Consider the following 27,811-nt stretch of genomic DNA (forward strand, 5'->3'; position numbering starts at 1 on the left):
GAAAAACAAGTGCCCTGTTGACCGACTGCATAGGCACAATCGATGGCTTTTCGTTAGCAACCTTTCAGTAAGCAAATTCAGCAGCTCAGTGGTTTAACCCACTGCGCCACCAGAGGATTCCACTGCATTTATGGTTGACTAATTTTGCTCCCAGTAATGACAAATGACTTGCTCTGTTGAGCAGGTGATAGGCTGCCCTGGTTATAACTGTTAGTCAAAGGTTCTCATTCAGGGAATTTAAGCATTCCTTCCTTACCCGTGCAAGAGATGGAGTCTACTCCAGGCCCATGATATTCTATGATGGCTCCTGTACCACCTTTCACAGTAAGAATGCCAGCCACCTTCAGGATTACATCTTTAGGAGAGCTCCAGCCTGACAGCGTGCCAGTCAGTTTTACACCAATTACCTAGGAAACCACCAATAAAACTAAGTTAAGCTACAAGGTTGAGTACCTCAACAAAAACAAGTGAATTAATTTTCTCATGGTGTCCTGTAGTAATGAGTTCTTGGAAATATAGGAAATGAAGAGATTCCTGGAACAAAGTTAAAGGCCAATTAGTTAAGAAGACTCTGATAAGTTTAACAAAATTAAGTGACTGAATGATTCAAGCTGTACAGACAGAGAAGACTGGAGATTCAGAGCCATCCCTTGAAATACAATGAATGAACTCTAGCCTATTGAAATGCTAACAAACTCCAGAAACTTGGAAAATTCTCTTGTTCATATATCCAAGGTTTTGCATGGAGGGAAATGTTTATATTATTCATTGTATTTTCAAAGGCTTTCATGGCCGGAATCACTGGGTTGTTGTAGGTTTTTTCGGGCTATATGGCTATTTTCTAGAGGCATTCTCTCCTGACATTTGGCCTACATCTATGGCAAGCATCCTCAGAGGTAGTTAGGTATATTATTCATTGTCTCACCTTTGGGCATTTCAGTTCCCATGGGATTCCAGCCATAACATCAACAGCATCAGCTCCACCGACTCCAATACAGATTCCACCCAAGCCACCTCCATTAGGAGTATGGGAATCCGTACCAATCAGCATAACACCAGGATATGAGTAATTTTCCAAGATGATCTGAGAAATGAGATGCAATATTTAGGCAAACATCAGTAGGACACTGAGAGATTATATCCCCCAAACTTCAGTTAAAATATCTATCACTAGAAAATATTAAAGTAGGCAGACAGATCAGGCTGGCCCTTCAATGTGGCATGAGCTACATTGATCAGGGAGAAAATAAGGGCAGCCAATGGTAAGGAACATAAAAGGGCTCCTTGCAACAAATGTTCTGATTTTATAACCCATTTTCTTTGTAGATTTTCTGCATTCAAAAAAACAGTTAGTTCATTTAATCATTTGAATAGCTCAGTAGCTTAAGAAATGACCAGTCATTCTAAAGTCAAATCCAGCATGATCAATCCAAGCCCTTTCTAGGAAGATAAGCAAAAACCAACATTATAATAAACAATGTGAGTTCTGGAACAGAAGACCTTATCAATATTTAAAATACAACTAAAAACCTATCTCTACCCAGCCTGTTTTTAACTATGAATTTTAAATTCACATTCTATCTCATTACATTTTAATCTTTGTTTCATGTATTGCAATATGAATATTTTATAGAAATATGTTTTAATGTATTGGCTGTATTGAAGCTGTAAGGAGAGGCAGGAAATAAAAATATTATTATATTATTGCCTAGTATGTAGAGGGTAAAAAACCTCTCAAGCCCTTCCTATCAACAATGGATTTCTGCAGTATGACATGCAAATGACCTTTGTCCACACCCATGTACTTCAGAAGTGTCAACTTACTTTTTTGTTTGAAATTGAGGCTACACTACAGTTTTAAATATTTCACATATAGATACTTGGCAGAAAACTATGCTTCTGGTTACACTTTAACCAGCATAACCTTGAATGAGCTGGAAAATGTGTCCAAAGCAACGTATACTGGTCCCTTTGCAAAACTACATAACAAGGAGAAAGGAGAGTGGCAAGTTGGCTTGATTTGGAAGATGGACAGTCAACTCATCAAGGAAACCACAAGGGGCAGAAAGGTTTTTCAGATGAAGTGGTAGGCACAGCTCAGTGGCAAAGCATATAACTTGCATATGTCAGAAATATTAAACTAGGTATTTTTAATTTTTAAAATGTGAGTCAAGAATGGAAAGAGTTAGTAGGTTGAAGCCTATTAAGAGTCACTGGTCCAAAGCTAGTGTCATCCTGAGGAGTGTGAGGTAAACCTCTGTGAGAGACAAGCCTTGTGTGAGAAAGCTCCAGTGTAACGGCTGCTGTGTGTATAAAGCTACTGTGTGAAGTTCCAGTATAAGTTCGTTGTAAGAGGCTCTGTGAGAGCAAAGCTGCTCAACTGCATGAAGAAGCAGCCCAGCATGGAAGCAAAGAAGGAAGCATACTTTATTTGTTCAATGTACACTGTACTAACTTAAATGGACAGAAAGTAATTGTCTATGATACAAACTAGATTACTGAACTTCTCTTTTTAATTTTTAGGAAGGAAACAATTTACCTGGTGGATGATTCCTGATCCAGGTTTCCAGAAACCTACTCCATACTTGGCACCTGCTGTTGCTAGGAAGTTGTACACTTCTTGATTAATGTCCTGTTTATACACCCAAAAAATAAACACATCTTGATAAAACTTCTACCACAACTATTCTACAAGTAAAACTTATTCTTCAATTCTGTGCTGCTCTTAGAACAAAATCCACCTGTCCACTCCAACTAGTGCAGTCCCTGGAAAATCAACAATTACATAAATATCATTAATCCAAAAGATCTATTCTAGTTAGAACTAACAACTGGATTACGGCCTCTAGTTAAAAATGCCTATTTTTTAAAGATTTAGCCTGAGTGAAGAATGAATCATTAGTCTGACTGGATGATGAATCATTTCAATGTAAAATAAAGATTTTTTTAAAGTACTGAAATATACACTTGAATTCCCTTCAAGTACTCCCTCCAGTATTATAAATTCTATCAGAAGAATATACATACATCCTTAAACATCTTCTTAAACATATGTATAAAATGAGATGCTATGGATGAAAATAAAAAAAAAACTGAATTTGCTATTTTTTTCACTGGAAAATAGCTCTATAGAAATTTCTAGTTCACTAACATGACTATATGGTCAACTTCTGTTGGAAGCTGACCACAGAATTGCATTGGAGGACCTAGAGATTCCTAGAGAAGTCTATTCTCTAGAAATACCCATAATCAACTCCAGAAAAAATGACTATAAAGTTGCACCAGAGAAACTAAAGATTCCTGGAGAGAACATTTAATCAAATCTGTAAATAATCAAACCCTCAAAAAGCAAATCTGCAAATGTGGAGGATCACTTGTACAGTACAAAAGTGGGTATGATACTGAACATCACACATTAATTTAAACCAGCCCATTGATTTGCTTGTAAGCTTCTGGTAAGTAAAATATAAAGAATGACCTTTGCTCTTCTGAGATCTTTCTCACCGCCTAGCTGTGCTTCAATAAGGTGATCACAGTGGATAGTTGAGGGAACAGCGACTTTGGGCAACCCACTGCTGATGAATTGCAGCATGGCCATCTGGGCAGTGGCATCCTGCATTGCCACACGGTCTGGCCGCAGGCGAAGGTATGACTTGCCCCTCTCAATTTCCTGCTTCACAGGGTCATCTAAATGGCCATATACAATCTTCTCTGACAGGGTAAGGGGACGGTCCAGTCTGTTAGGATGGAAACAGAGAGAGAGAGCGCTTTATGTTTTTAGCTTATGCATTTGCTAACTGTGAGAGCTGTTCAGCAGTGGAACTCTCTGCTCCGGAGTGTGGTGGAGGCTTCTTTGGAGGCTTTTAAACAGAGGCTGGATGGCCATCTGTCGGGGGTGCCTTGAGTGCGATTTTCTTAGCAGGGAGTTGGACTGGATGGTCCATGATGTCTCTTCCAAATCTATGATTCTATTATTTTCACCATGTCATATTTTTCAAAAGTAACAGGCTGTACTTTGACTCATAAAGTTCCTTCTGACAGGCCTTCACTTAACACCATCATAGTGTGAAGCTTGTACATCGTAATACAGTTTATGGCAAAATTAAGTCAGCAAAGGAATTTATGATAACTAATTAATCTTAAAATTGTAATAGCTAGCATTGACAAATTTTAGATCTTAATTAAGTAGAAATCCTGCCTAGTTTACTGTAGTTAATACCAATGTAAAGATAGTGTCAGGAGGGAACATTCACATTCAAGATAGGAAGGAAGAATACAGCCCTGTGACCCATTTATGCTTTTCTATTTATTTATTTTTTGTCGTATCAGGAGTGACTTGAGAAACTGCAAGTCTCTTCTGGTGTGAGAGAATTGGCCATCTACAAGGACATTACCCAGGGGACACCCAGATGATTTGATGTTTTATCATCCTTGTGGGAGGCTTCTCTCATGTACCCGCATGAGGAGCTGGAGCTGATAGAGGGAGCTCATCCGTGCTCTCCCTGGATTCGAACCTGCAACCTGTCGGTCTTCAGTCCTGCCGGCACAGGGGTTTAACCTACTGCACCACCGGGGGCTTTTCTAATAATAATCAAGAAATCAGAAACTTCCATCCTCAAAATTACTATTGAGGAGTTAGCTAATACAAATACTTTCATAGTTGGGTTGGTTACAAACATCAGTATTAATTGAAGATACAAATATCCACAGAGAAGGTAATTTGAAGAATCATGTACACTAATTCAAGTCCACTCATGTTCCAATCACCTTTCTGTATCTTTTAGTACTATTGATATAAGTTTGTTTCAGTGTAGCCCACTCAGAATCTACACCTTTCCTAATCTGATTTTCATTTGAACCAGATTAAGCTGGTCCACGATGCTACCACAATCAAATCTGATCTTGCCTGATTAGAGAAGCTAAGCAAGGTCAAGCCTGGTTAGTACTTCAATAAAGTATATCCCACATAATATCAGGGATCTCCAGATAGGGCCAGAAGAGTACTCTGCCTGAAATGCTAGTGAGCTATTTTTAATCTGTCATAGTTGATAATATGGAGCTAGATTCAGGGTAAGAAAATTGGCCCATGGGCAGCATGCAGCTCCCAAGGTGACCCTGGAGACCTTTCGAAAGTTTTCTCTCTTACAATATCCCCAAATTATAGGTCCATTTGATACTCTTTTTTGGATTTCCTGGGCTATTTCAGGCAAAAGAGAGGTGCAGCCAGATTGTTAACTGAGGCAGATGACTGAGATCATACTTCTGTTATTTTTTCAATTATGAGCCACTTTGACCCCCAATTTTAGGAAAAATGTATGATATAAACATAGTAATAATAAAATAATCACAATATACCTGCATTTTACCAGATCCATTATACAAATATAGTTTATTAACACGGCTCTCCTGTTATTTTCTTCTGAAATTTTATTCAATAGACCTTTTAAAATGCAATATACCTGTACAACAACTATAGGTTTTTCATGCCCTGTTCTTACCTTTTCCGGACAATGTTGATGTTTTTCTCAAGTTTTTCATAATTTATGTATTCATTGGACTCAAACTGGCTCATAGCCACCTTGGCCCTCTGGCACAGGACGGCACTGACATGGTATCTCCGAACATTTTTGCCCAAGGCTTGCTGAAGAAGACAAATAAAACAAAAGCACTGTTAACACTCACCATCAACATTTTAAAGAAATGTAGATCCTACAGTAACAAGACAATAAATACTATAACTGTTTGATGCCTAACATACAGAATAGTGGAATTCTTTTCCAAATTCTTGGGAAAGTCCACATTTCAAAGATTACAACAAAAACCTTCAACAAAACAGACTGAAAGCAGGAGGTCAATCAAAATAATTCCTTAAAATTAAAGAAAAATGCCGGTGTATCAAGTAGAAGCATTTTGAACCTAGTTTTCTAATGGTAGGAAATGTTTCCTACAAGGGTTAAAGTGAGAAAACATAAGCAACACTTCTGCTCCTTCTGCTACATAAGTATATTACGCCACAAAACTGGTCGCCTTCAGCCAGAATTCATAGGTTATGCTCTCAGGAAAACCTTTAGCAAATCGAGTCACATTTTTTCAATACAGAGGAATCTCACAGTTGCAGTGACAACCAAATCCTACAATGATCCTCTGGAAGAAAGAGCAGGATTGAAGCAGATATTTTAGGTCAAGTGACATCTGTAAAAAGTTAATGCATTGTAATGGAGGTGCAGGCTCTTCATAGATAAGAAAAAAGAGTAACTCTCCTCCTTCTCAATTGCAATATCACACATAAGTGAGATTAGCAGATTTCTACATAGATAATCACCGTCCACATTTAACAGATCAGGATTATGCTTCAAGCAGAGATTGACACCATTCCCTAATGCTGGTGTTAGAATCTCTGACAAAACTTGCTATTTTCTCATTGCAGGGCTACATTTAATATAGGAACTGAACACCAAAAGTGAATTCCTTAACACATTTACTTGAGAGGAAACCCCATTACTTAAATGACACTCTCTAATGAAGATGCCAAAACTGAAGCCTAAGCTCTTTTTCTGTCCTCACGTGACAGAAGTTCTTGAAAATGTTTTAAGTTTGGAAATGTTTCAGTTTCAAGTCTGATCAACTCATGACCAACCAGCACAAGACTTTGTCTAAGTCTGTTCTGAACACTTCACAACTGGAAAAGGGTCCGAGACAGAGGAAGTAACACAGAGCCAAATAATGAAGCACAATTTCCAGATCTGCCACTGTATGATATCTTACAGATGCTAAATCCATCTCATAATTCTTTCTAGATGCAGGATACAGATGGGCCGCATTCACATATTACTTCAAAGTCATGTTTACAAACACAGCACATCAAAGCACTGTCATTCACAGCTCATTCATGTTAATGTAACTGATATAAACAATGTTGCTAATGACATGAGCCCTACCTGGCTCAGTTATGAGGATAGCAACATGTTTAGGAAGCACCATCATTGTTGGTAATGGGATTCAGCCTCAGCCCCATTTTAATGTCATGATTAAATGGAATGGAATGTCCACAGAGGGTTTTTGTGAAAAGCAGATGCACACTGAGCCTTCAGTGTAACTACAATCTATTACTTTGTTCTTCTCCAATATTCTTCCCTAGTTGTGTATAATTTTCACCCTTCCTTTTAAAATCTTATATACTTAAGATTTAAAGCAGTGGAAGGTAATTGAGAACATACAAAAATGTTATTGTGCATGGAACAACATGCTGATGCAAGTGTTCCAGGTTATCACAGTCCCTATAAAAGGGTTTTAAAAAATAAAAGCACACTAATTATTCCCATGGAAAAAGATCTCACAGCGTCTCATCCTCACAGTCTAGTTTGACTTCAAGCCCTTCAATGTAGTATTAACTCTATTAAACTACAGCCTATGTGCCATGCTTGCCTGGTAACAACAAACTTGTTAACACAATGGGATCTGGTTCCAAATACCCATATTTATCGTTTGGATACAATATGAGGAAATATACTATTTTTTCAGTATTGGTTTTAAAATTCATTAGGTGACTAGAGACAGTATAGAAATATAGGATCACAGTGACTGAGACAAGTTTTAATGAACTGAAACTGGTTAGTTAATACTGCTTGACAACTAATTCAGCAAGTGAGGTAGCACTACCAAGTGATAGACTATTAAGAAGAGGCAACATCAGATGACTTATACATTACTAACAGACTAAAGTTTCATAATATAATAGGAAAGGATGAGAACTGAGAAAGAGAAAGTATTGCTGTAAGAGAAGATCCTGTATCATAGTAAAATTACCCAAATTAATTTAGTTCCACACTTTATCTCAAAATAATATGGTGATTTTAAAAGTGCACACTAATTCTTTGCATGCTATCGGTTTCAATCAGTTTGCCTTTCCCTATTTTTAAATACATACACTCAAGGTTACATTCTCTTAGAATATACACATCAAAGGAAATCCACAAGGGCATCGGAGAGGACATTATGAGATACCATAGCTGTTCCTATTACCTTCTTACTCTTACATTCAAACAGAATCAAGATACTGCAACATGAACATGGGATAGATGTTATGGAGTCAAGTCTGATGTAAAGAAAACATGTAGTGGCATCCAGCCAGGGTCAAGAATGCAGCGAGGCCTGCCCTGAGAAAGAGAGTGATAAATCTGGCCTAGCCTGAGAACCAACTGATAATGGTGGATTGGAGCACCCGGCTGCTTGTAGGGGTTTTTTGTGAACTAAGGAGGTGGGTTTTTTGGAGATATTTAACCAAGGGTGTGAACATTTTGGCTTCAGTAGTGACTTTGCTGTCATGTGGAAATCCAGAATTGAAGACATTCTCATGAGTGATTTAATTACTACAGGGATTCTGAATCTCATCATAGTGAGGTATACATCCTAAATGTTAGATTATCCAAAATTGTTCTTTGCTTTTTAAAAATGGCTAACAGCTTTTAGAGAGTTGCTGTCATTTTGCTGCATTTTCAGGCATTTGGTAGCCATCACCGACTTAGACTTGGTAAAGTTACAACTCTTTTCCAAATCAGAAAAAGGCACAGTATTTATTTATATGATGATTAAAAATTGTTGACCACACAAACGCACAAAATAGCAGTTCCTCACCTTATATATATATAAATAAACAGCTTCTTCCTATTAGAGTTATAGAAGACTATTCATAACCTCTTGAAAACTCTGCTACCAGATGGAAGACATTTGGAAAATACTCTACTGGAAGCCACAATGATTATTTTGATCTGAGCACCAATCTATGGATGTCATAACACTAGATAATGAATCCACTTTAAATCCGGTTGCTGAAACCTGCAGAATTCTGGAGTTTGTAGTTTTGGTAGGGGCCTTTAACAGCCTCACTAAACTACAATCCCTAGAATTCTGCAGGATTTAAAGTCAATTCATTCTCTAGTGTAATTAAGTTCTATGTAGTATCTCATAGCTAACATCTCAACAATTATCATTTTTTTAAAAAATCTATGTTCATTATTAAGTTTGGTAGATGAATAAGAAGTGTTTTCAGATACATTCTTTCAGATAATCGTGCATAACATTAACATTTTATCTTAAAATACTTATTCTGAAGTACAAGTTTTCCACCTACATTACTACACACATAAATGATACAAGGCACCTATATACAATAGCCTCTCCTGTTACAGTGGAATATTCCACTAGGAGTGAGAAAGAAAACAGACCTCTTGAAGAATTCCTTCTTTTACAAAACTACTCTTTTGTGTCTGCTAATAAATAAGCTCCTTTTCACTTGTATGCACAGGTAGGTACATATAGACCCTCTATTAACTGGCACCCTTGGGGATTGGAAGATACTGAATAAATTTAGTTTGTAGTTACTTGAGAATTACTATTAAAATAGGCCTAACTAGTACTACAGGAGCCCCCGGTGACGCAATGGGTTAAAGCACTGAGCTGCTGAGCTTGTTGATCGAAAGGTCGCAGGTTCAATTCCGGGGAGCGGCGTGAACTTCCGCTGTCAGCCCTAGCTTCTGCCAACCTAGCAGTTCGAAAACATGCAAATGTGAGTAGATCAATAGGTACCGCTCTGGCGGGAAGGTAACGGCGCTCCATGCAGTCATGCCGGCCACATGACCTTGGAGGTGTCTACGGACAATGCTGGCTCTTCGGCTTAGAAATGGAGATGAGCACCACACCCCAGAGTCAGACATGACTGGACTTAATGTCAGGGGACTACCTTTACCTACTAACTAGTACTACACCCCACACATCATACAATAAAATCTGTATTGACTTAATATTAATACTGAAATACAGCAATTAAAACCAAGTTAAGACAGACTTATTTTAATATAACAGTTTTACAGTATTTTAACAACTAAATTTGCTGTATTATTTAAAAACATTTTTATTTAAAGCACCACTTTTTCATTGTTTTGCTAGCTGCTTGTGAGTTCTAATTAACTGAGTCTACTGTATGCACAGAAATGCAATTTTAGAGGTGTTTAGATTTCACAGGCCTACCTAATCAATTCTAAACAATTAATTTTATATGCACATGCTCTTTGTATTGTCTTTTAATCTTTGACCTATATATAGTAAAGATAAAGGTTTCCACTGACACTAAGTCTAGTTGTGTCCGACTCTGAGGATGGTGGTGCTCATCTCCATTTCTAAGCTAAAGAACCGGCGTTGTCCGTAGATGCCTCCAAGGTCATGTGGCCAACATGACTGCATGGAGTGCTGTTACCTTCCCGCTAAGACGGTACCTATTGATCTACTCACATTTGCATGTTTTCAAACTGCTGGGTTGGCGGAAGCTGGGCCTAACAGTGGAAGCTTCCTGGATTCAAACCACCAACCTTTTGGTCAGCAAGTTCAGCAGCTCAGCTGTTTAACCCACTGCGCCACCAGAGAGCCCAACCCAATGTGTGTCTATATATAAACACACACACACTATAATTGAAGTTTATTTTAATTATATAGTAACATGCTTTAGCTATGTTGTACCCTGTCTCAATCCATGAGGAGAGATGGGTAACAAATAAATTATTATAATGAGTCTTTCCAAGAAAGAAAAACAGTCTATAAATTATTATTAATATTATTAAGTCATATCTGTACAAAAGATCCCCAATGACACAATGTGTGCTACAAAGCTTAAAAATTAATTTGTAGAAAAATATAATAACTATTTCATCCACTATGTGTAAAAGTCCAGGCTATATACAGTGAAAGAGAAATTCATGCAATACTATATATGTGTGTATTGTCAAAGGCTTTCATGATCGGAATCACTGGATTGTTGTAGGGTTTTTTTGGGCTATATGGCCATGTTCTAGAGGCATTTTCTCCTGACGTTTCGCCTGCATCTATGGCAAGGTCACTACCTCTGAGGATACTTGCCATAGATGCAGGCGAAACGTCAGGAGAAAATGCCTCTAGAACATGGCCATATAGCCCGAAAAACCTACAACAATCCACTATATATGTGTGTTTGCTACAAAATTTAAAAATTAATTTGTAGAAAAATTATAATAACTATTCAATTCACTAAGTGTTAAAGTCCAGTCTATATACAGTGAAAGAGAAATTCGCACAATATTATGTATGAGAGAGTGTATATGTATGTGTGTATAACCATGATGACACAATGTGTGCTACAAATTTTAAAAATTAATTTGTAGAAAAATATGACTATTCCATCCACTATGTGTAACAGCCCAGGCGATATACAGTGAAAGAGAAATTCACACAATACTATATATGTATGAGTATGTATATATATATGTATATGTGTGTGTGTGTGTGTATAATCACGATGACACAATGTGTGCTACAAATTTTAAAAATTAATTTGTAGAAAAATATGACTATTCCATCCACTATGTGTAACAGTCCAGGCTATATACAGTGAAAGACAAATTCACACAATACTATATATGTGTGAGTGTATATGTGTGTGTGTGTGCATAACCACAATGACACAATGTGCTACAAAGTTTAAAAATTAATTTGTAGAAAAATATGACTATTCCATCCACTATGTGTAACAGTCCAGGCTATATACAGTGAAAGACAAATTCACACAATACTATATATGTGTGAGTGTATATGTGTGTGTGTGTGCATAACCACAATGACACAATGTGCTACAAAGTTTAAAAATTAATTTGTAGAAAAAAATATGACTATTCTATCCACTATGTGTAAAAGCCCAGGCTATATACAGTGAAAGAGAAATTCACGCAAAACTATATATGTGCGAGTATGTCTATATATATGTGTGTGTTTAAAAATCAATTTGTAGAAAAATATGACTATCCAGGCTATATACAGTGAAAGAGAAATTCATGCAATACTATATATATGTGAGCGAATGTGTGTATGTGTGTGTGTATACTGAAAGATTATAGGTATAAAAGGTAAAGGTAGTCCCCTGACATTAAGTCCAGTCATGTCTGACTTGAAGTGTGGTGCTCATCTCCATTTCTAAGCCGAAGAACCAGCGTTATCCGTAGACACCTCCAAGGTCATGTGGCCGGCATGACTGCATGGAGCGCCGTTACCTTCCCGCCGGAGCGGTACCTATTGATCTACTCACATTTGCATGTTTTCGAACTGCTGTTGGCAGAAACTAGGGCTGACAGCAAACATTAAATAGTTAGAAGGAGGGAAAAAAATCTGGAAACAATGTAATCTGATGAGGTAAAATGTGATATTTCATTCCAATTTGTCATGACATACCACATGGCAGGCCTCGTCTACTAAACCTCCTAAAGGCACCTCGGTGATACCACTTCATCCCACAGTAAAATAAAGTATTAAAGCAGCGTTAGCTCATGTACAGCTGAGCCTGGGATGTGTGGGTGATAGGCTTTCCAGCACTGCCAGCCATCACTGTGAATAGCGAGGACAAACCCCAATAACCTTGCCCTCACCTTGGCTACAAAGTTGGAGGCAGAGTGTATGAGCCAGGCCCAAAGAGGGCCCGGCACCAAGGCGAGGAGGCAGGCCGCTCATGCCCGCTCTTCCTCCGTCCCTTCTGGGGACATGCACTCCTTGTTTCCATGGAGCCACCACAAGGGCCGCATGAGGGACGCTCTGACCTAGGGCAGAAAAGGGGGAAGCTGGCCTCCCTTATGGAAGGGCGCCCTCGGGACTCAAGCCGCCTCACGGACGCAGCCACCAGGGCTCCGTGTCCGACCCGCAATCAATTGACAACCGGCTTCACGGCCGCTGCGCTCACCTGTAACCGACTGACTAGGACATAGTACGGCGCCATTTTGTTCACTGACAAAGATGAAGTCGCCTAGCGATAACGTCACGCGTCGGGTTTTAAAAGGCAGGCCTCAGAGGCGGAGTCTCCGCAGAGCGCGTCGCCGCCTTGACGCAACTTCCGGGGGCGTGGCTTTCCCAACAGGAAGTCTAGAGTGCAGCAGCAACACACTTCATATTTTTCATTCAGTCTGCGATACCAGTGACGTAAGAGGGGGGAGGGGCTCTGTCAGGTCTTGGCAGAAAGATATAACAACTTCGAATCATTCTATTCTTCCTTGTATTTCAAAATTAAATTGATATTAAGGCTTTGGCTTGGAAAGAGAGTGGAAACAAGTCCTTTACTCCCTACTGCAGATGGTAAAAAAAATCCCGCTTTTTGTGGCGCCGGGCCCTCTATTTGCATCCAGGACCTCGAGTCGCGCGGTTTGAAGACAGCCGGCGCGGCGAGGGAAGGAAGAGGGCAAAATGGCGAAGCACCACCCGGACCTCATCTTCTGCCGCAAGCAGGCCGGAGTAGGTGAGGCAAAGGCCTCCTCTTCCCTGGTTCGGTATTGGAGGGGAAGGGGGCTGCCCTTGGAGCGGGACCTTGAGGCCTAACAGAGCCCTAACATTGAACCATGGCAGTTAAAGAGGTGTCAAGGCATATTTATTTGACAGTGTACATTGCACCCAATTGTTATGTTATTCTACTTGGTGCTTGTGATGTTGGTCTTCCAATAAGGCCAGAGAGACATTGGGTAAGAAATAGTTTCCAGGTATGGGCAAACTTGGGCCCTCCAAGTGTTTTGGACTTCAACTCCCAGCATTCCTGACAGCCTCAGGCCCCTTCATTTTCTCCCTCAGCCGCTTAAGTTTGCCCATGCCTGCATTAAAGGCAGACTTACATAAAAAATGCCTTCCCCTGCTGGTGAAAGGAAGGCATGTCATGTTATGTTTAATGCATAGTAATATTAAAGCTTGGGATATGTTTCCACATGATATGATGGTGACAACAGGCTTATCAGTCTTGAATTCATGAATGGACAACCTGTCATTATCAATATAGAAAAGGAGACGGTTGCGCCTTTGTCGTCCCCGTCCGTCCCCCCCCCCCTTCCAGGGCATCTGGGTTGCTCTTCTGGAAAATGAATTGGTTGGATTTGGATGCACTGTTTGCCTGTTTAAACAGCATCCTGTGGAGAGTAAGTCAAGGCAACTCCTTTTGTGAAATATAGGCTCCATCAACATTGCCATATATTCCAGTTTCTGAAGGCAGATTATCTGCTTTAAACTGGATTATATGAATTTACACTGACCTATAATCCAGTTTAAAGCAGATAATCAACATTCAGAAAGTGGATTATACAGACCCACCGCCAAGAAACTTCACTTGGAGGACCATCATCCTCGAGCTATGAGGGATCGGCTAAGTAAGTCTATGGCACTGTAGATGGGGCCATAGATGTTTCCTGATTGCTTCTTCTTTCCTCAAGATGCCCAGCAGAATCTTTGTGGGGCCATAAAACCCGCTGGAGTGTGCTGAGGAAGTCACACTCTCAGCCCTAGATAATCTTGCAATAGAGCAGTGGTTCTCAACCTGTGGGTCCTCACGTGTTTTGGCCTACAATTCCCAGAAATCCCGGCCAGTTTACCAGCTGTTAGGATTTATGGCAGTTGAAGGCCAAAACACCTGCCAATCCACAGCTTGGGAACCACTGCAATAGAGGCTTAGTCGTTTGTGTCACCTTAAATCAGATCAGTCAAAAACAGTAATCATTCCATACAGTTCTGTCTCCGAAGTAGCATATTTTTCCTAATGCATCTTAGTACAATACAATATATTGTTTGTGTATAAGCTATTGTGAGTACTCTAGGTAGAAAAAAGGCTAATCACAATATTGTACCTGACTCAGATTGTTTAGGTACAGCTATAATGTTTTAGAAGACAATGTGCAAGACAACTTTTGTACATCCTTGGATCTGATCCATTTCATGTACTGGCTCAAATTTCCACCACATGTACACAGACCTTTTCACATGACCTTCTAATTCAGTGCTGTTTTCAAGAAACAGTGGTTATAATATTTGCTCTTGTATTGAGGTGGGAAGGTGTATTTGCTGCAGTGAGAGTCAGCATAGTAGTTTAAGCATTACAGTATGGCTCTGGAGACCAGGGTTCGGATCCCCAATCCCCATTTAGCCATAGAAACCCACTGAGTGGACTTGGGCAACTTACACTCTCAGCCTTAGATAAATGCAAAAGCAAGCTTCCCTTGCCAAGAAAACTTGGGATAGGTTCACCTAAGGTTAACATAAGCCGGGAACGCACACAACAACAAGGTTGCTGTAGTAGTGAGCATTTTTAAACCATCTTCTTGACTGTAAGAGCTCCTAACATAACAGATGCTTACTTTAGACTCCTGCCCTTTCCTTTATGTTCAAAAGTTATCTTATGAGCTTACCTTAATCTGCGTCATTGCTGACCTATGACGTACATGAAACATCAGACGTTGCTATTGTTTGATGGTTTTTTTTAAACAATGATAGTACTTTCTTTGTCCTGGCTTCCAAAAAAGGTATTAAATTTTTAATTTCTGTTGTTTTGAAAATGACGCTCTTTCATATGAGCAAATATAGATTTGGCAGACAGGCAAAAGATAATGCTAGTTTTAATTGTTTGCTTTGGATATAGTACTGTTGACATTTACAATGTATGGCTATGGCTGCAGTCCTAAGCGTGTGTACCTGGAAATAGGTCCACTGTTTCAACCTCATAACAACTTTGAAATCATGCTTAATATTTCATGAGTTTTTCAGCCTGGTTTTTGCTGCATCAAAAGCCATATACTCTACTATAATCTCTCTCCTACACACTGATGAAAATTGGTTATATTAATGTTTGGTCAAACATGAATAAGGGTAAGAAGTAAGTAATGTTTGACATTTGGTCCTGGAATATTGGAAGTTAGGATTTTATTAAATGTCTAAAAGAAATTATTTACTTTTAAACCATTACACTATGTAGCATGATTTTTGTTCCTGGGTCATTTCCTAATTGGTTCTATCATAAAAAAACATGGAAAAAATTTATTAGACTGCAAAAACTTTGTTTTTGCGGTACATCTTGTAGTACATTTTGCTATAATTTTTCAAGGGATATCTCGTAGACTGTCAACCAATTCAACATAGTTTGTGGCAGCCACAAAAATGAAATTTCTGGAGTATAACAACTGATTTCAATGTTAAGTACTGCACAAATAAACAGGAAATAACACTTTCAAACCAGAAACAGATTTTTTTCAAATTTTGTTACATAGTGTTATTGGCCAAGTCTCACTGCATATGAAAAACATATTGCAGGGTTAAAAATATTGTGAGTAATGCTTTAAACACTAATTTTTCAAATGAATGCTAAGTACCATTATTTTTCTCTTCCTTTTGCAGCTATTGGACGATTGTGTGAAAAATGTGAGTATAACTTCTTATATAAACTGCTGTATCTGCATTGCTCCTTATAACTTAAAATATTTAAAGAAAGATAGGTCCTGTTAGATTAATTGTTTTGAAAAGAGGTGAGCTAAATGCTCACCTAACATTATGTTTATGGTTAAAAGTCTCTCTATATTTAAATGTCTGTCTAGAAGTACGATTGAAACACATCATAAGCACGAGAAGTTTCAGTTTTTTGTCTAAATCAGCACACTTTGATAACTAGATGATAAAAGGCTTTTTAAAAAATACATTCAATTTGAATATCCAATTATAACAAAACCGTCCAGTCTGAAAAGAAATTATTTAAATATGGGAGAATAAAATGTATTAAAATACATCTTGATCCTCTATGTCAACTTTCCTTTGTAACACAAAGATAAATTAACAATAGGTTAACTCTCTTGTGCAACTGATAAGAAAAAACTGATAAAACTTAGGCAACAAAATACAGATGGGTTGTAAAACAGATCAAAGTCTATGTCCTGTTGTCATTGTCCCCACAATATCATGTTTTTCAAACATCGTTGAGATCTTCTGAAGTTGTGTATTGCTGGACATACTGCTGTGTCTGAATTTTCCCATCCAAAGGAGCATTTCAGAAATACTGAGGGCTGCAACAGACATAATGTTAAATCCCATTCTAGGACTATAAAACTAATTCTTTAAGAAAGTAAACCAGGAAAGAAACGAGGAAATGAACACGTTCTTTTCATGTAGGTGATAATTTGCAGTATTTTAATAACTTCCATAAACAAGAAGCTCTGTCAGTAGTTTACAGGAAGGGGAATACTAATTTGTATTTTTAAAGCATAAAATAAACTACACCAAATGGTTGTTTCACTCCTTCCACTCCTTACCCCATACCTTTCTTGTTGCGAGGACTGCTTGGAGTCTCTTCCTTGCCCCCAGGAAGGTAAATAGAGAGGGGAACAGAGCACCTTCCTCAACCCCATGCCATTCATAAATAGCCAGGAGCGTCAAACCACTATTCCAGCCCCGAGTGACTGATCTGGCCATTTTCAGCCTATTGTGCAGATCAGTAACTGCCACAGAACAATGGCCCGGGGGGGGGGGGGGGCTGCCTGGAAAAAAATCATAAGAGCCTAGACTCACTCTCTCACAGTCCTGTTGCCCCTTTCTGAGAAGATGGAGAAAATCAAGGAATTAGTTAGGGATCTTTGTTAAGAGTAAAACAGGATAAAATGAATCTGTAGAGAGCAACATTATTTATTATGGAGAAGCAGACCTCCCTCTCTGAATAGTAATTTATGTATTGAAACAAACTGGAATTAGTGTGCATTGATTTGAAGATGTGAATATTTCATATGAAGTCCATACAGCTTCAACAAACTGTTGCTGTTTGAATTGAGTCATCATTTCTTCTAGCTAGCTGTGAAGATCAGCCATTTAACCATATTGTTCATAATAATAAAGAACAATTGGTTCAGAAAGGCAGCCTTTTATGCTCAACAGTATTCATAAAGGAAAAGCTGTTAGATTTTAAAGAGCATTTAAAGTCAAATGAACATACCCAAAACAGAGTATCTGGAATGTGGCCTTCAAACTGAAAAAAAACTATTCAAATTAATGGACACTAAAGAAATCCACCCAATTTAAATACCTAGGGTCACTGGCTTCCATAGATGGCGACACAATGCCAGAGGTACGATCACAAATAAATGCATCCTGGTTGAAATGGCAGCAAACTACTATCATTCTGTGTGACTGAAAAATGCTCCAGCAACTCCAGGCTAAGATCTAAACTACAGCTGTTCGCCAATAGCCTTCTACAAGTTAGAGTGCTGCCCAGCAACAAAGACGCCTGATCAAGCCCCTAACACAATGGAAATGGAAATGTTGAGATGGATACTTGGCTTGGTACTTCTTGACCAGCGGACCTTGGTCTGCAAAGACTAGGAATAAAAGCAATCAGCAAGAAAATACAGGAAGTCTTTTCTTCCTGTGGTGCGACCATATAATGAGAAGAGAACAAACATCAATAGGACAAACATCACTACATCTGGAAATTGCAGGATGATGACCATGTCATCAGCCAAAGAAAAGATGGATGGACACCATCAACAAAGACATGTGTGCTTCCAACCTGAGACCCGAGGATGCCCAAAACAAAGCCCTGTGAAAATGACAGTCACAATGCTGACTCCTCCATTGGGAAAATAGCTTAGAACGAAGACTAAAGTTAGACCTCTTATTATTTATAGTAAAGCATAAAGACCTGTTTTTTCTGCTTATACAAAAGGAATTTATAGCATTTCTGTCTTGGAACAAACATTAGAGGTTCACTTTGCATTAAGAAAGAGAATAAAAATAAACAGAAGAAAAAAACTATCAAACTCAGCTGGCCAAGAAGGCAGTGTCTTTGTTCCTTCAGTTACCTTTCTATGCATATAACTTGTGCACCAGTAAGATGCTTGAGCCTGAAACTGGTGAAATCTTTTGTGTCTATGTGTAATGGACTCTGGACTTGGCAGTAAAGCATCAATTGCCCAAGTCTCTGGCCTTAAAATGGGGCACAAACACAGTGATTTAAAAATATGCTCAATGAAAAGAATATTCAAAAACAGGTCTGTTGGAAGCTATCTGGGACCCAAAGGAATAAATTCAAGATGGCCTTCCATGGCAATCTGGGACTGGGGGCATCGGGGCACAGCATTTACCTAGCTACAGGTGACTTGAAATTTATCCAGTGGAACTGTTTAATAAATGCAAGTTCCCTCGAGTTTCAATCTGTATGTAATATAATGCTGCATATTTATGTTTAGAATACAAGAAATCACAATTGTAAACATATACTTGAAAGCAAATTCCATTAACTTTACATTTGAATCATGTTCTAATGGACTGTATTTTTGAAAAGGGTATCTTGTCTGTATCTTTTCTGAAATTTGTGTACTTCCTTTTCAGGTGATGGCAAGTGTGTTATTTGTGACTCGTATGTGCGGCCCTGCACATTGGTGCGTATATGTGATGAGTGCAACTATGGCTCTTACCAAGGACGCTGTGTAATCTGTGGAGGTCCAGGAGTCTCAGACGCCTATTATTGTAAAGAATGCACTATCCAGGAAAAAGATGTAAGTGGGGTCACCCTTCTAATGTCTTAAACAATTATCACATATCACTAAAGTTTACTGCTGGCTAGTGTGCTGAATGAATCTCTGATTGTCAAAGATATTTGGATCTTGGCATTTGTTGTGTTTGTAGTTTCCCTCTTCAAAAAAGTCAGTATATACACCCCTCTTTTCATAGAACCTTCACATGAGCACACATGGTGCCTGTCCTGTTGATGGAATTCACTTATATATTAGGTTAGCTAGATAATGTAGTGGTTTGTTTTTAAACTGCCTTAGGTTAATACTGCTATTGATAAAATAGCTTATTTAATTGTGCTTTACATCCTTTTGATTATCATGGTGATTTTTTTCAATACCTCTTGTGAACCTCCTTAGGGTTATTTTTATAAAGTTTTGACGGTGATACATAAAAAGGAAAAAAGAGAAGGAATAAAAATGGTAAGGGATATTGGTGAGGTGGGGACTGAGGGGGGAGGGTCAGAATAGGCTTTAGGTTTTGATTGAGAGACAGATAGGATATAAACTAATTATGTATTTTAACAATTGTTGTAATAAACCTTTTATCTAACGTTCTGTACCATGCATACACATACACCACTACGAGATACATTTTGATGACACTCATCTTTGTAATAATCTATGTCAAACTTTCCTGCTTGCTGATAGCTCTCAGTTGCATTTGTGGTTTCTTCTTCCTCTGTACCTGGTCATATCTTGCTTTGGCCAGCACCCTAATAGCTAAGTGGCCATTGCTTGGCTGGTGAGACCTACTCAGGCTCATTCTGCCTGCTCTTGAACACCCACAGAGGAGGGAGCAGCATTGTGCTAGGAAATGAGACTTCTCTTTTCTGGGTTATTGTAAGTTCTCTCCCAGCGTCTCACCCACCTCCATGGCAGGCATCCTCAGAGGTTGTGAGGTTGACCTCACAACCTCTGAGGATGCCTGCCATGGATGTGTGCGAGACATCGGGAGAGAATGCTTCTGGAATATGGCCATACAGCCCAAAAAACCTACAACCCAGTGATTTCAGCCATGAAAGCCTTTGACGATACTTCTTTTTTCCACCTCAATCAGCTAAAATAAGCCTAGGTACACCCTTCCAGTTGATCAGTGATTGGGGAAACACCTTTGTACTTGGCATCTCTGTTGTTGCATACTAAGGAGAAGTAGCCAGGCAGAAGAAATAGGCTCTGCAGGCTGCTGTAAGCATGCTAGTGAAGCCTTAGCTTCCACTAACATGATGTGGCATCAGAGTCCTTAACTCCATCTAGTGGCAATTATGACATAAATCCAAGATACAGTTTGGGCATTGTTCTTTAAAGAATAACAATGGCATTTTGCATCTCTTTTCAAAATTATTCAAACCTGTGTTTGTGGTTGCTGCTGAATAGAGTAACAAATGATACAAAGTGTTTTCTGGGACCAGAACAGAGAAATCTATGGAGAGTCTTTCTGGTTCTCCATGAGCAGTATTACATACAGTAGAGTCAAGAATCAAGATCAGCTATGTGTACCAATAATACTACCTTTCCAACATTACTTTTGAAATAGCAATCTTTTTTAATGAACTCATTTCCCACAGGAAAAAACTATGAGTGATGCTATTATGTTCATCAGCTTGCAGTTTGACCTTTTGGAAAACTCAGCTGTTATAATTTTGTTGTTAGTTTTTGATTTTAAAAGGTCTTATTGTGTGTACTTTTAAATTCTGTTTGAAATGTGATTTTAAGTGCATATTGTTAAGGTATCAAATGACTGCCTGTTTTTAAGCCACCTTGAGTCACCTTCAGGTTCGAGAAAGGCGGGATAGAAATATCATAAATAAATAAATAAATAAATTTGTAAAATATTTTCTGGCTCTTTCAGTGGTTAAGTATGACAATATACAGGTACTGTGCAGAAAACTGAATCAAGAATAACAGTATAAAACCCTTATCGGGATTTGTGAAAAGTGTGTGATTTGTTCCATCAAGTTCTTTGGCTTAGAGTTAAATATCCCTTTACTTCAAAGGACTTACTCTAAACATACTTGAGTCTGGATTTATCATTTCTCTGGGTCTTTCCCAGTGGATTGCCTTTTTACATATCCTCCAGTCTATGCTTGCCTGTTTTGTCTTTTCCTTTTGCAAAAATGCTTCAAAATCTGTAGAGTCCCAAAGCAGAAGATCACACTGTCCAAATAATGCTGTTTATGGAAATGTAGAGGAAAATTTGCATGTCTCTGGTAGAGAAATGGAATTGCAGTGTGATGCTAAGATTGTGCACTTAAAAGTTCAATAGAGTCTTTGTGGAAGCATGCAAAATTAGCTTTAAGATTAGAGTCTTAGTTGCAGACTACTACCTAACTCTTTGCTGAACTTCAAAAGGGAGAATATGTTAGTTATATTTCCAACAAAGCTCTTAAAGTGCCTGTATTTATTACAATGTCAGGCATGTTTTGAAAAGTGCATTTCCTTTATAGAAACATGTTTTAATAAAGATACTCACATACAGCATAAATAACTGTAGGTAAACTATAGCTCTAATTATTTCTAAAACATTATGAAACTAAATATTTTAACATGTAGTATGAAAGTAAATATTTCAATATGCGATATGAAAGTAAATATGTAGCATTTACATTCCACGAAGAAGCAGATCTATAGAGATGTGTATAGAGATGATGAACAGATGCTTTATTCCAGTGTGTATAATGCTTTTGACTTTTATTAACAAGGATGTGCTTTCTTACCTTTTTAATTAGTAGATTTTAATCTTTGGGATGTCAACATAATTGGAATAATTTATGATAGACAGAATTATTATGCTATAGAATATTTCTTTCAAAAGCGTTTACAGTTGTTTTCAGGTTTTTTTAAATACTAGCAGTAATGACTTTCCTTTATCTTTTCTAATTGTTTTATCTTTACAGTGTATTCCCACAAAGGAATTATAAATGTTTAGATTTTTCTGAACTGTGTTAGCATTTTAATTAAAACAGTACTTTAAAAGCTTTGTTTCTCTCCTTTGCTTTGGCCTAAATCCAAATGCTAGTCCCAACTGAACAAAACTCGCTGGATCAATGGGAACTTGTTAAGTCAACACTTAATGTAAGTTCCATTGATTTACTGGCCCTCCTTTAATTAGAACATCTGTGATTTAGGTTTATGTTTATTTCCTCTGTCCCCCCAACCATGTCACACTTTTTTTTCATTTTCATAACTATCTCTAGCCAGCTTTTGTATTACAGTTGGGCAAATGTTAATCAGCCTCCCAGCCAGCCTATGCTGTCATTAGTATGAGAAGTCAATTAGAGTTACCCTTATTATAACATACTCTCTCTCCTGTTGCATTTCAGCGAGATGGCTGTCCTAAAATTGTTAACCTGGGCAGCTCAAAAACAGATCTCTTCTATGAGCGAAAGAAATACGGCTTCAAGAAAAGGTGATTTCCCCCCTCCACTATGGCACACCTGCAGAAGACAAGGAGAGTATCTACAATATTTTTGGATTACAATTTTCCAGGAAAGCAGTTAGCTTTTTTGTTTTGTTTATCAATCTTCACAATTTGTAGAAAAATTATCTAAACTAAATATGGAAATTACTTCAGCAGTAGTTAATGTTACTGAGAGATGTCAGCATTCCCGTTATATCTGCGACAGAAGAAAGTCGTTATGATTTCACCCCTATAATTTGCAATCCATACTGTCTTAAACAAGCATAATTAATTTCTTTTTATTAATGCATTGCATTGAATTTATGACCAATCTTGTATTTTCCCTGAAAAAAATAAGCTGTTCAAATTCTATATCTTTGAGGATTGTGCATCAATAAAGTTGTATAGTGTTTTCTACCATAAGGTATTGTCATCGTTACTCTCCAAACTATTCTTTTTGGCCTTTTGTTAGATCTGTTCAGGAAAACAAAACAAAAAAAGGTATACCTTAATACCTTCCATATTTGAAGTGTAAATGTGTGCTTGGCATTGCCCTGACTTGTGTTTCTTGCCTCATTGCCATATGGTTATGTTGTCAAACCCACAAGTCTTGCCTACTGCTGAGAAAGTCTGGCAGCCACTTGAGACTAACCCAGTTTTGTTTCTTTGTGGTTAATCTCTTAGAACTAGTTCAGCAGCAAGAAAATAACATCTTGTTGCTAGTGCAGACAAAGGCCCATAGGAAGCAGGTCATAAAGGATGGGTGTTGCCAGGCCTAAATTATCCTTTCCATTCCATAAATGGAAATGCTGTGACCTGTAATTACCAATCGCAGATCACATCCAGATGTTGAATACAAGTTGTAGTCTGTGTATAAAAGCAATTTAGGTGAAAGAAAGAGGTGTGGCAATAACATGGACTTATAACTACCAAGGCAGCCTGATGGTAGAAAGCGTTTAGCCATAGAACAGGTTCAGTCAGGGAGGAGGCAACAAGCTTCTTGAGTGCTCCTAATCTGGGCCTCTGCTTTACTTTTCAAAGAAATTCTGAGTTTGGCCTCATTTACTTCCAAAGCGTATTGATTGTGTGTTAAGCAAAACATTGATTCAGGATTGCAGCATAGAAGTGATTAACATGGCTTCTTTACTTGTTCCAAATGTTTATTGTCACATTTTAATTTGCAGCACCCATTGTTATTTTCGCCCTTCCACAACCTTTTATAAATGTTTTTAATGCTAATAATGCTAAGAAGGTGTTACTGAAATGCTGGAGACCAGTATGATCTATGACCTTAGTTTCTGAAGTAAAGTCCAAATCTTAAGACTCAGCACAGACCTTTACCCATGTCTAGTCATGCAGCACATTCAAATGTAGATTGGGATTTTTTTTTCTTTCTGCCACCTTGACACTTATTAAAGGTCAGGCACTACTGGATCTGATTTAAGCCTGCAGAAAAAAAAATCTCTGGTATGGAATGAAAAACGATATGTAGGAGAAGATAAGCTAAATGAGTGATGGGATTAAAAAGATGGAAACCATTTGGGAATATGCTTTCTGTATTTGACCTTGCCTTCTTTTGGTTCATTAGATTCAGAATGGGCCATTGGATGGGGAATGAAACTACATTTCCATGTATATTAACTTGCCATCTTAAATTTGGCTTCTTGTTGGCACCATGTAGTGCTAGACTTTGTAAAGCTTAAAATTCTAGAAATAGATGGCAATAACAAATAAGCTGTTTGTAGAAATTATTGTTTTTAAATTCTGTAATTATTCATTGTAGATTTATTTATTTACTGCATTTTATGCCGCTCTATCTAAAACCCAAAGGGGACTCAACCCGAGTGCTTCCAACCATTTGTATATATCTAGGTGGTGAATAAATTTGCTTTTGCTATCTTCCTGTAATTTCAAATGGGGGTGGGAGCAGAGACATTTGGCAGACTACAGTGCTAGTGGCCTGCCAAATGTGGTGAGTTATGTTCAAGGTGTAAGGTGTGCCGATCTGTTTTGTTGTATGTCCTGAGAAATTAGTATTAATGGACTGGTGTGTGCTACTTTGAACATAACAACCCACTGATGCATATATACCCACAAATGGCACTGATCTTCTATCCTTCTATTTCAGAATGTAAATATTATTTTAGAAGATCTATAGGCCAGTTCAGCCACTAGAGAAAAAGAGTGGTCTTCTTGCACTAAAATATCTCAATCCAAAAATTATATTCCAGCCTTTTTCTTTCTTCGGTGGCTGCTATGGTCATGTTCCTCATGCAAAAATTACTTTCATTTTTAACAATTCTACATAAACTATCTTTAGCGTCTTTTGCAAACTTGAAACAAACTGGTGCTTTAAAATCCAGCTATATTTTAGCATGTCATTGCAATGGATGGACTCTCATCTGGAAGGAGAGGGCTACACATTCACTGGGTTTGGGGGCACAGGGCTCCCAGAAAAGTGAAAAAAAATACAAAATTGCTATTTTTTTTCCTGAAAGTACACCCTTTTAGGAATCTCTAGCTCAGGGTTTCCCAAACTAAGGATCATGGGCTGGATGTGGCTCTGCAAGCTGATTTATCCAGCTCTCACCCTAAACTTTAGATTTAGAGTTGCTCTAAGTCTGAAATGACTTGAAGGCATGCAACAATCCTAATAAACTTCACTATCTCGTCAGCCAAAATACTGGTTTATTGATGTTAAAATTCTTCTCCATGTTAAATGTTGTATTGTTCTTTTATGGTGTTGGGATTGTGTTTTGTTTTTGGCAGTACAAATAAGATATGTGCCATTTGACTTTTGTTTGTGACACTACAAATAAAATATGTGCCGCTCAGAGAGAAGGGCGAGATAGAAATGTATTAAATAAATAAATAAATAAATAGGAATTTGTTCACATTTTTGTTTCAAACTATACTCTGCCCCCCCCCCCCCAACAGTCTCAGGGCCATGAACTGGCCCACTGCTTAAAAAGTTTGAAGACCCCTGCTCTAGGTCCTTCAGCACACCGCTATGGTCAACCTCTGGAAGTTGACCATAGAATACCCTGGAGGACCTAGAGATTCCTAGAAAGAACATTTTAATCAAATCTAGAAAAGTCAAACCCACAATTGTGGATGCCCAAATGTATATCGCACAGAAAATGTCCTGGCACCAACTGAATTCTTGTCAATAAGAATAAGCTAGTAAAAACTATGTTAGTAAGAATGAGATGGCAAGTTTTGATCTCACAAAACTCCAGTGAAGTGTTTTATATTTATCCAAATGAATACATGGGAAGTAATCCTGTATGTGAGAGGAAATACATGGCTCTTGGAAGGATACCAAGCCAAACCCGGCAACCCCAACCATAATCAATTAAGTCTGTTACTATCAGCATGAATCTATCCCTTTGTATGAATGGGGTAGACCTATCCTGGGGTGCCTTTCTTCAGATTAGTTAAATGTAACACTAGATCATGATGCTTTCACTGTAATCTTAAGTGTTTTTCTATTATTTGCCTTCCAAAGTTGAAATGATTCTCAAATAGAGAGATCCGAATACTAAGCAGATCTCTATGTTCATGTAAAAGAAGGGACAATTTGGAAGCTTCAGTTAGTTCTGTTTGATCTTAATTCATAACTGAACTTATCTTTAATAATAACTTACTATTCTTGGATTGAAATTAGACAGGTGACAAATAGAAGATTTGTTAATGTGTATCTGAAATTCTTGTTTTTTGCCATGTACTCATTCTGAATAACTGTCTGACAAAGATCCTGTAACATATTTTGGACAAGAAAAACTGTGTAATGAGATTATCTTTTATCTGTTTTGCATAGGTATTATAGTACTCTGTATACAAAGTGTTCTGTTTTAATTAAGGTAATAATAACTTAGTTCCTCTTGGCTTCTCATCATAACTGCAAGGAACAGCCAGGTGGAAAATGTTGGTTAAAAATGTTACCAGAGAATCAATAATCTATCTTCATAGGACATTTCCTGTAAAGGCCATTGCAATGAGAATGTTTTCAAGAGATGTGATATACTCTTGTATTAATTTCATTAATCTCAGAGGAAAATATTTTGTGAAAAATCTGCTTCTTAGATTATAATCTAAGATATTACCAGATATTGCCTTCAAATTAATCCAATTTATAAAAGCATTGCTACATTCTGCTGCAAGTCTTTGTTCTCCAGTATATGAACACTTGGCTGAATTATACAAGAAGAATTTTTCCACTATTTCTCAGATCAAGAAAAGGAGTCACAATAACTAAGCTAGTAGTAGGTCATGTGAGGAGACATGGAAGGGCCTATTAGTAAGTACTTGAATAATTTAGTCACATGCTTGGTCTAATCATCCTTCTCAGCTTTACATGTGGCCATCCTAACATGGATGTGGACAGATGCTTCTCTAGAACTGAAATCTTTTCATAGGTTTGTCAGGTGCTACACTCTCAAGCATGTTACATCAGGAAGGCAATTGGCTAATCGAGATCTGGATCTACTGGTAAATTTTGTAGCACGTTGGAAGTAGATCAATAGTTCTTGCTCCCAATAATTAAATTAATAATTCACCTGCACATTAGGAAGAACTCAGTATTGGTACGAGCTGTTCAACAGTGAAACTCACCGCCTCAGAATACAATGGAGCCTCTTTCTTTGGAGGCTTTTAAACAGGCTGGATGACCATCTGTTGGGGGTGCTTTGTGCTTTTCCTTCATGGAAGGGGGTTGTGCTGGCCGGCCCGCGTGGTCTCTTCCAACTCTGTTATTCTGTGATTCTAAAGTAATCTTGTACCACAAAGTCTAAATAAATGAATTTGGAAGAGAAATTCAGGAGAAACAGAGACAAAATATAAACTTACATACAAAGAGAAAGACATATACAGAGCTGCCCTTAAAGTTGCAGTAATCTCAAAGACATCATACATTTCTAATGCTTCAGGGGGAGTTGTGCCTCTTCCTGATCCAGTCGAGATACACTTGAGGTGCAGTTGACAACACTCCCATTTCCTTCCTCAAAATATCCAAGCCACTGTAGATCTGCCCTCTATGCCAGAGGCCCAC

General features: G+C 38.0%; 2 protein-coding genes across 2 annotated transcripts in view; one reads left to right on the forward strand and one right to left on the reverse strand.

Moving 5' to 3' along the window:
• Positions 1–12,860, reverse strand: part of ACO2 (aconitase 2) — a 28,837-nt gene extending 15,977 nt beyond the window's left edge. Inside the window, exons 1-6 of the mRNA XM_060777130.2 lie at positions 12,752–12,860; positions 5,499–5,641; positions 3,479–3,737; positions 2,540–2,632; positions 926–1,084; positions 257–407 (exon numbers count right to left, since the gene is read on the reverse strand). Of these exons, the coding sequence (XP_060633113.1) occupies positions 257–407; positions 926–1,084; positions 2,540–2,632; positions 3,479–3,737; positions 5,499–5,641; positions 12,752–12,787 (841 nt within the window). The 5' untranslated portion in view covers positions 12,788–12,860. The remainder of the gene's footprint in view (positions 1–256; positions 408–925; positions 1,085–2,539; positions 2,633–3,478; positions 3,738–5,498; positions 5,642–12,751) is intronic.
• A 313-nt stretch (positions 12,861–13,173) lies between these two features.
• Positions 13,174–23,184, forward strand: PHF5A (PHD finger protein 5A). Its single transcript, XM_060777131.2, has 4 exons — positions 13,174–13,300; positions 16,207–16,230; positions 19,180–19,346; positions 22,685–23,184. The coding sequence occupies exons 1-4, from the start codon at positions 13,249–13,251 to the stop codon at positions 22,772–22,774; spliced, it is 333 nt and encodes a 110-aa protein (XP_060633114.1). The 5' UTR covers positions 13,174–13,248; the 3' UTR covers positions 22,775–23,184.
• Positions 23,185–27,811: the final 4,627 nt, after the last annotated feature.

This window comes from Anolis sagrei, chromosome 5 (assembly GCF_037176765.1).
Source record: "Anolis sagrei isolate rAnoSag1 chromosome 5, rAnoSag1.mat, whole genome shotgun sequence".
In the NCBI taxonomy this organism is placed as follows: domain Eukaryota; kingdom Metazoa; phylum Chordata; class Lepidosauria; order Squamata; family Dactyloidae; genus Anolis; species Anolis sagrei.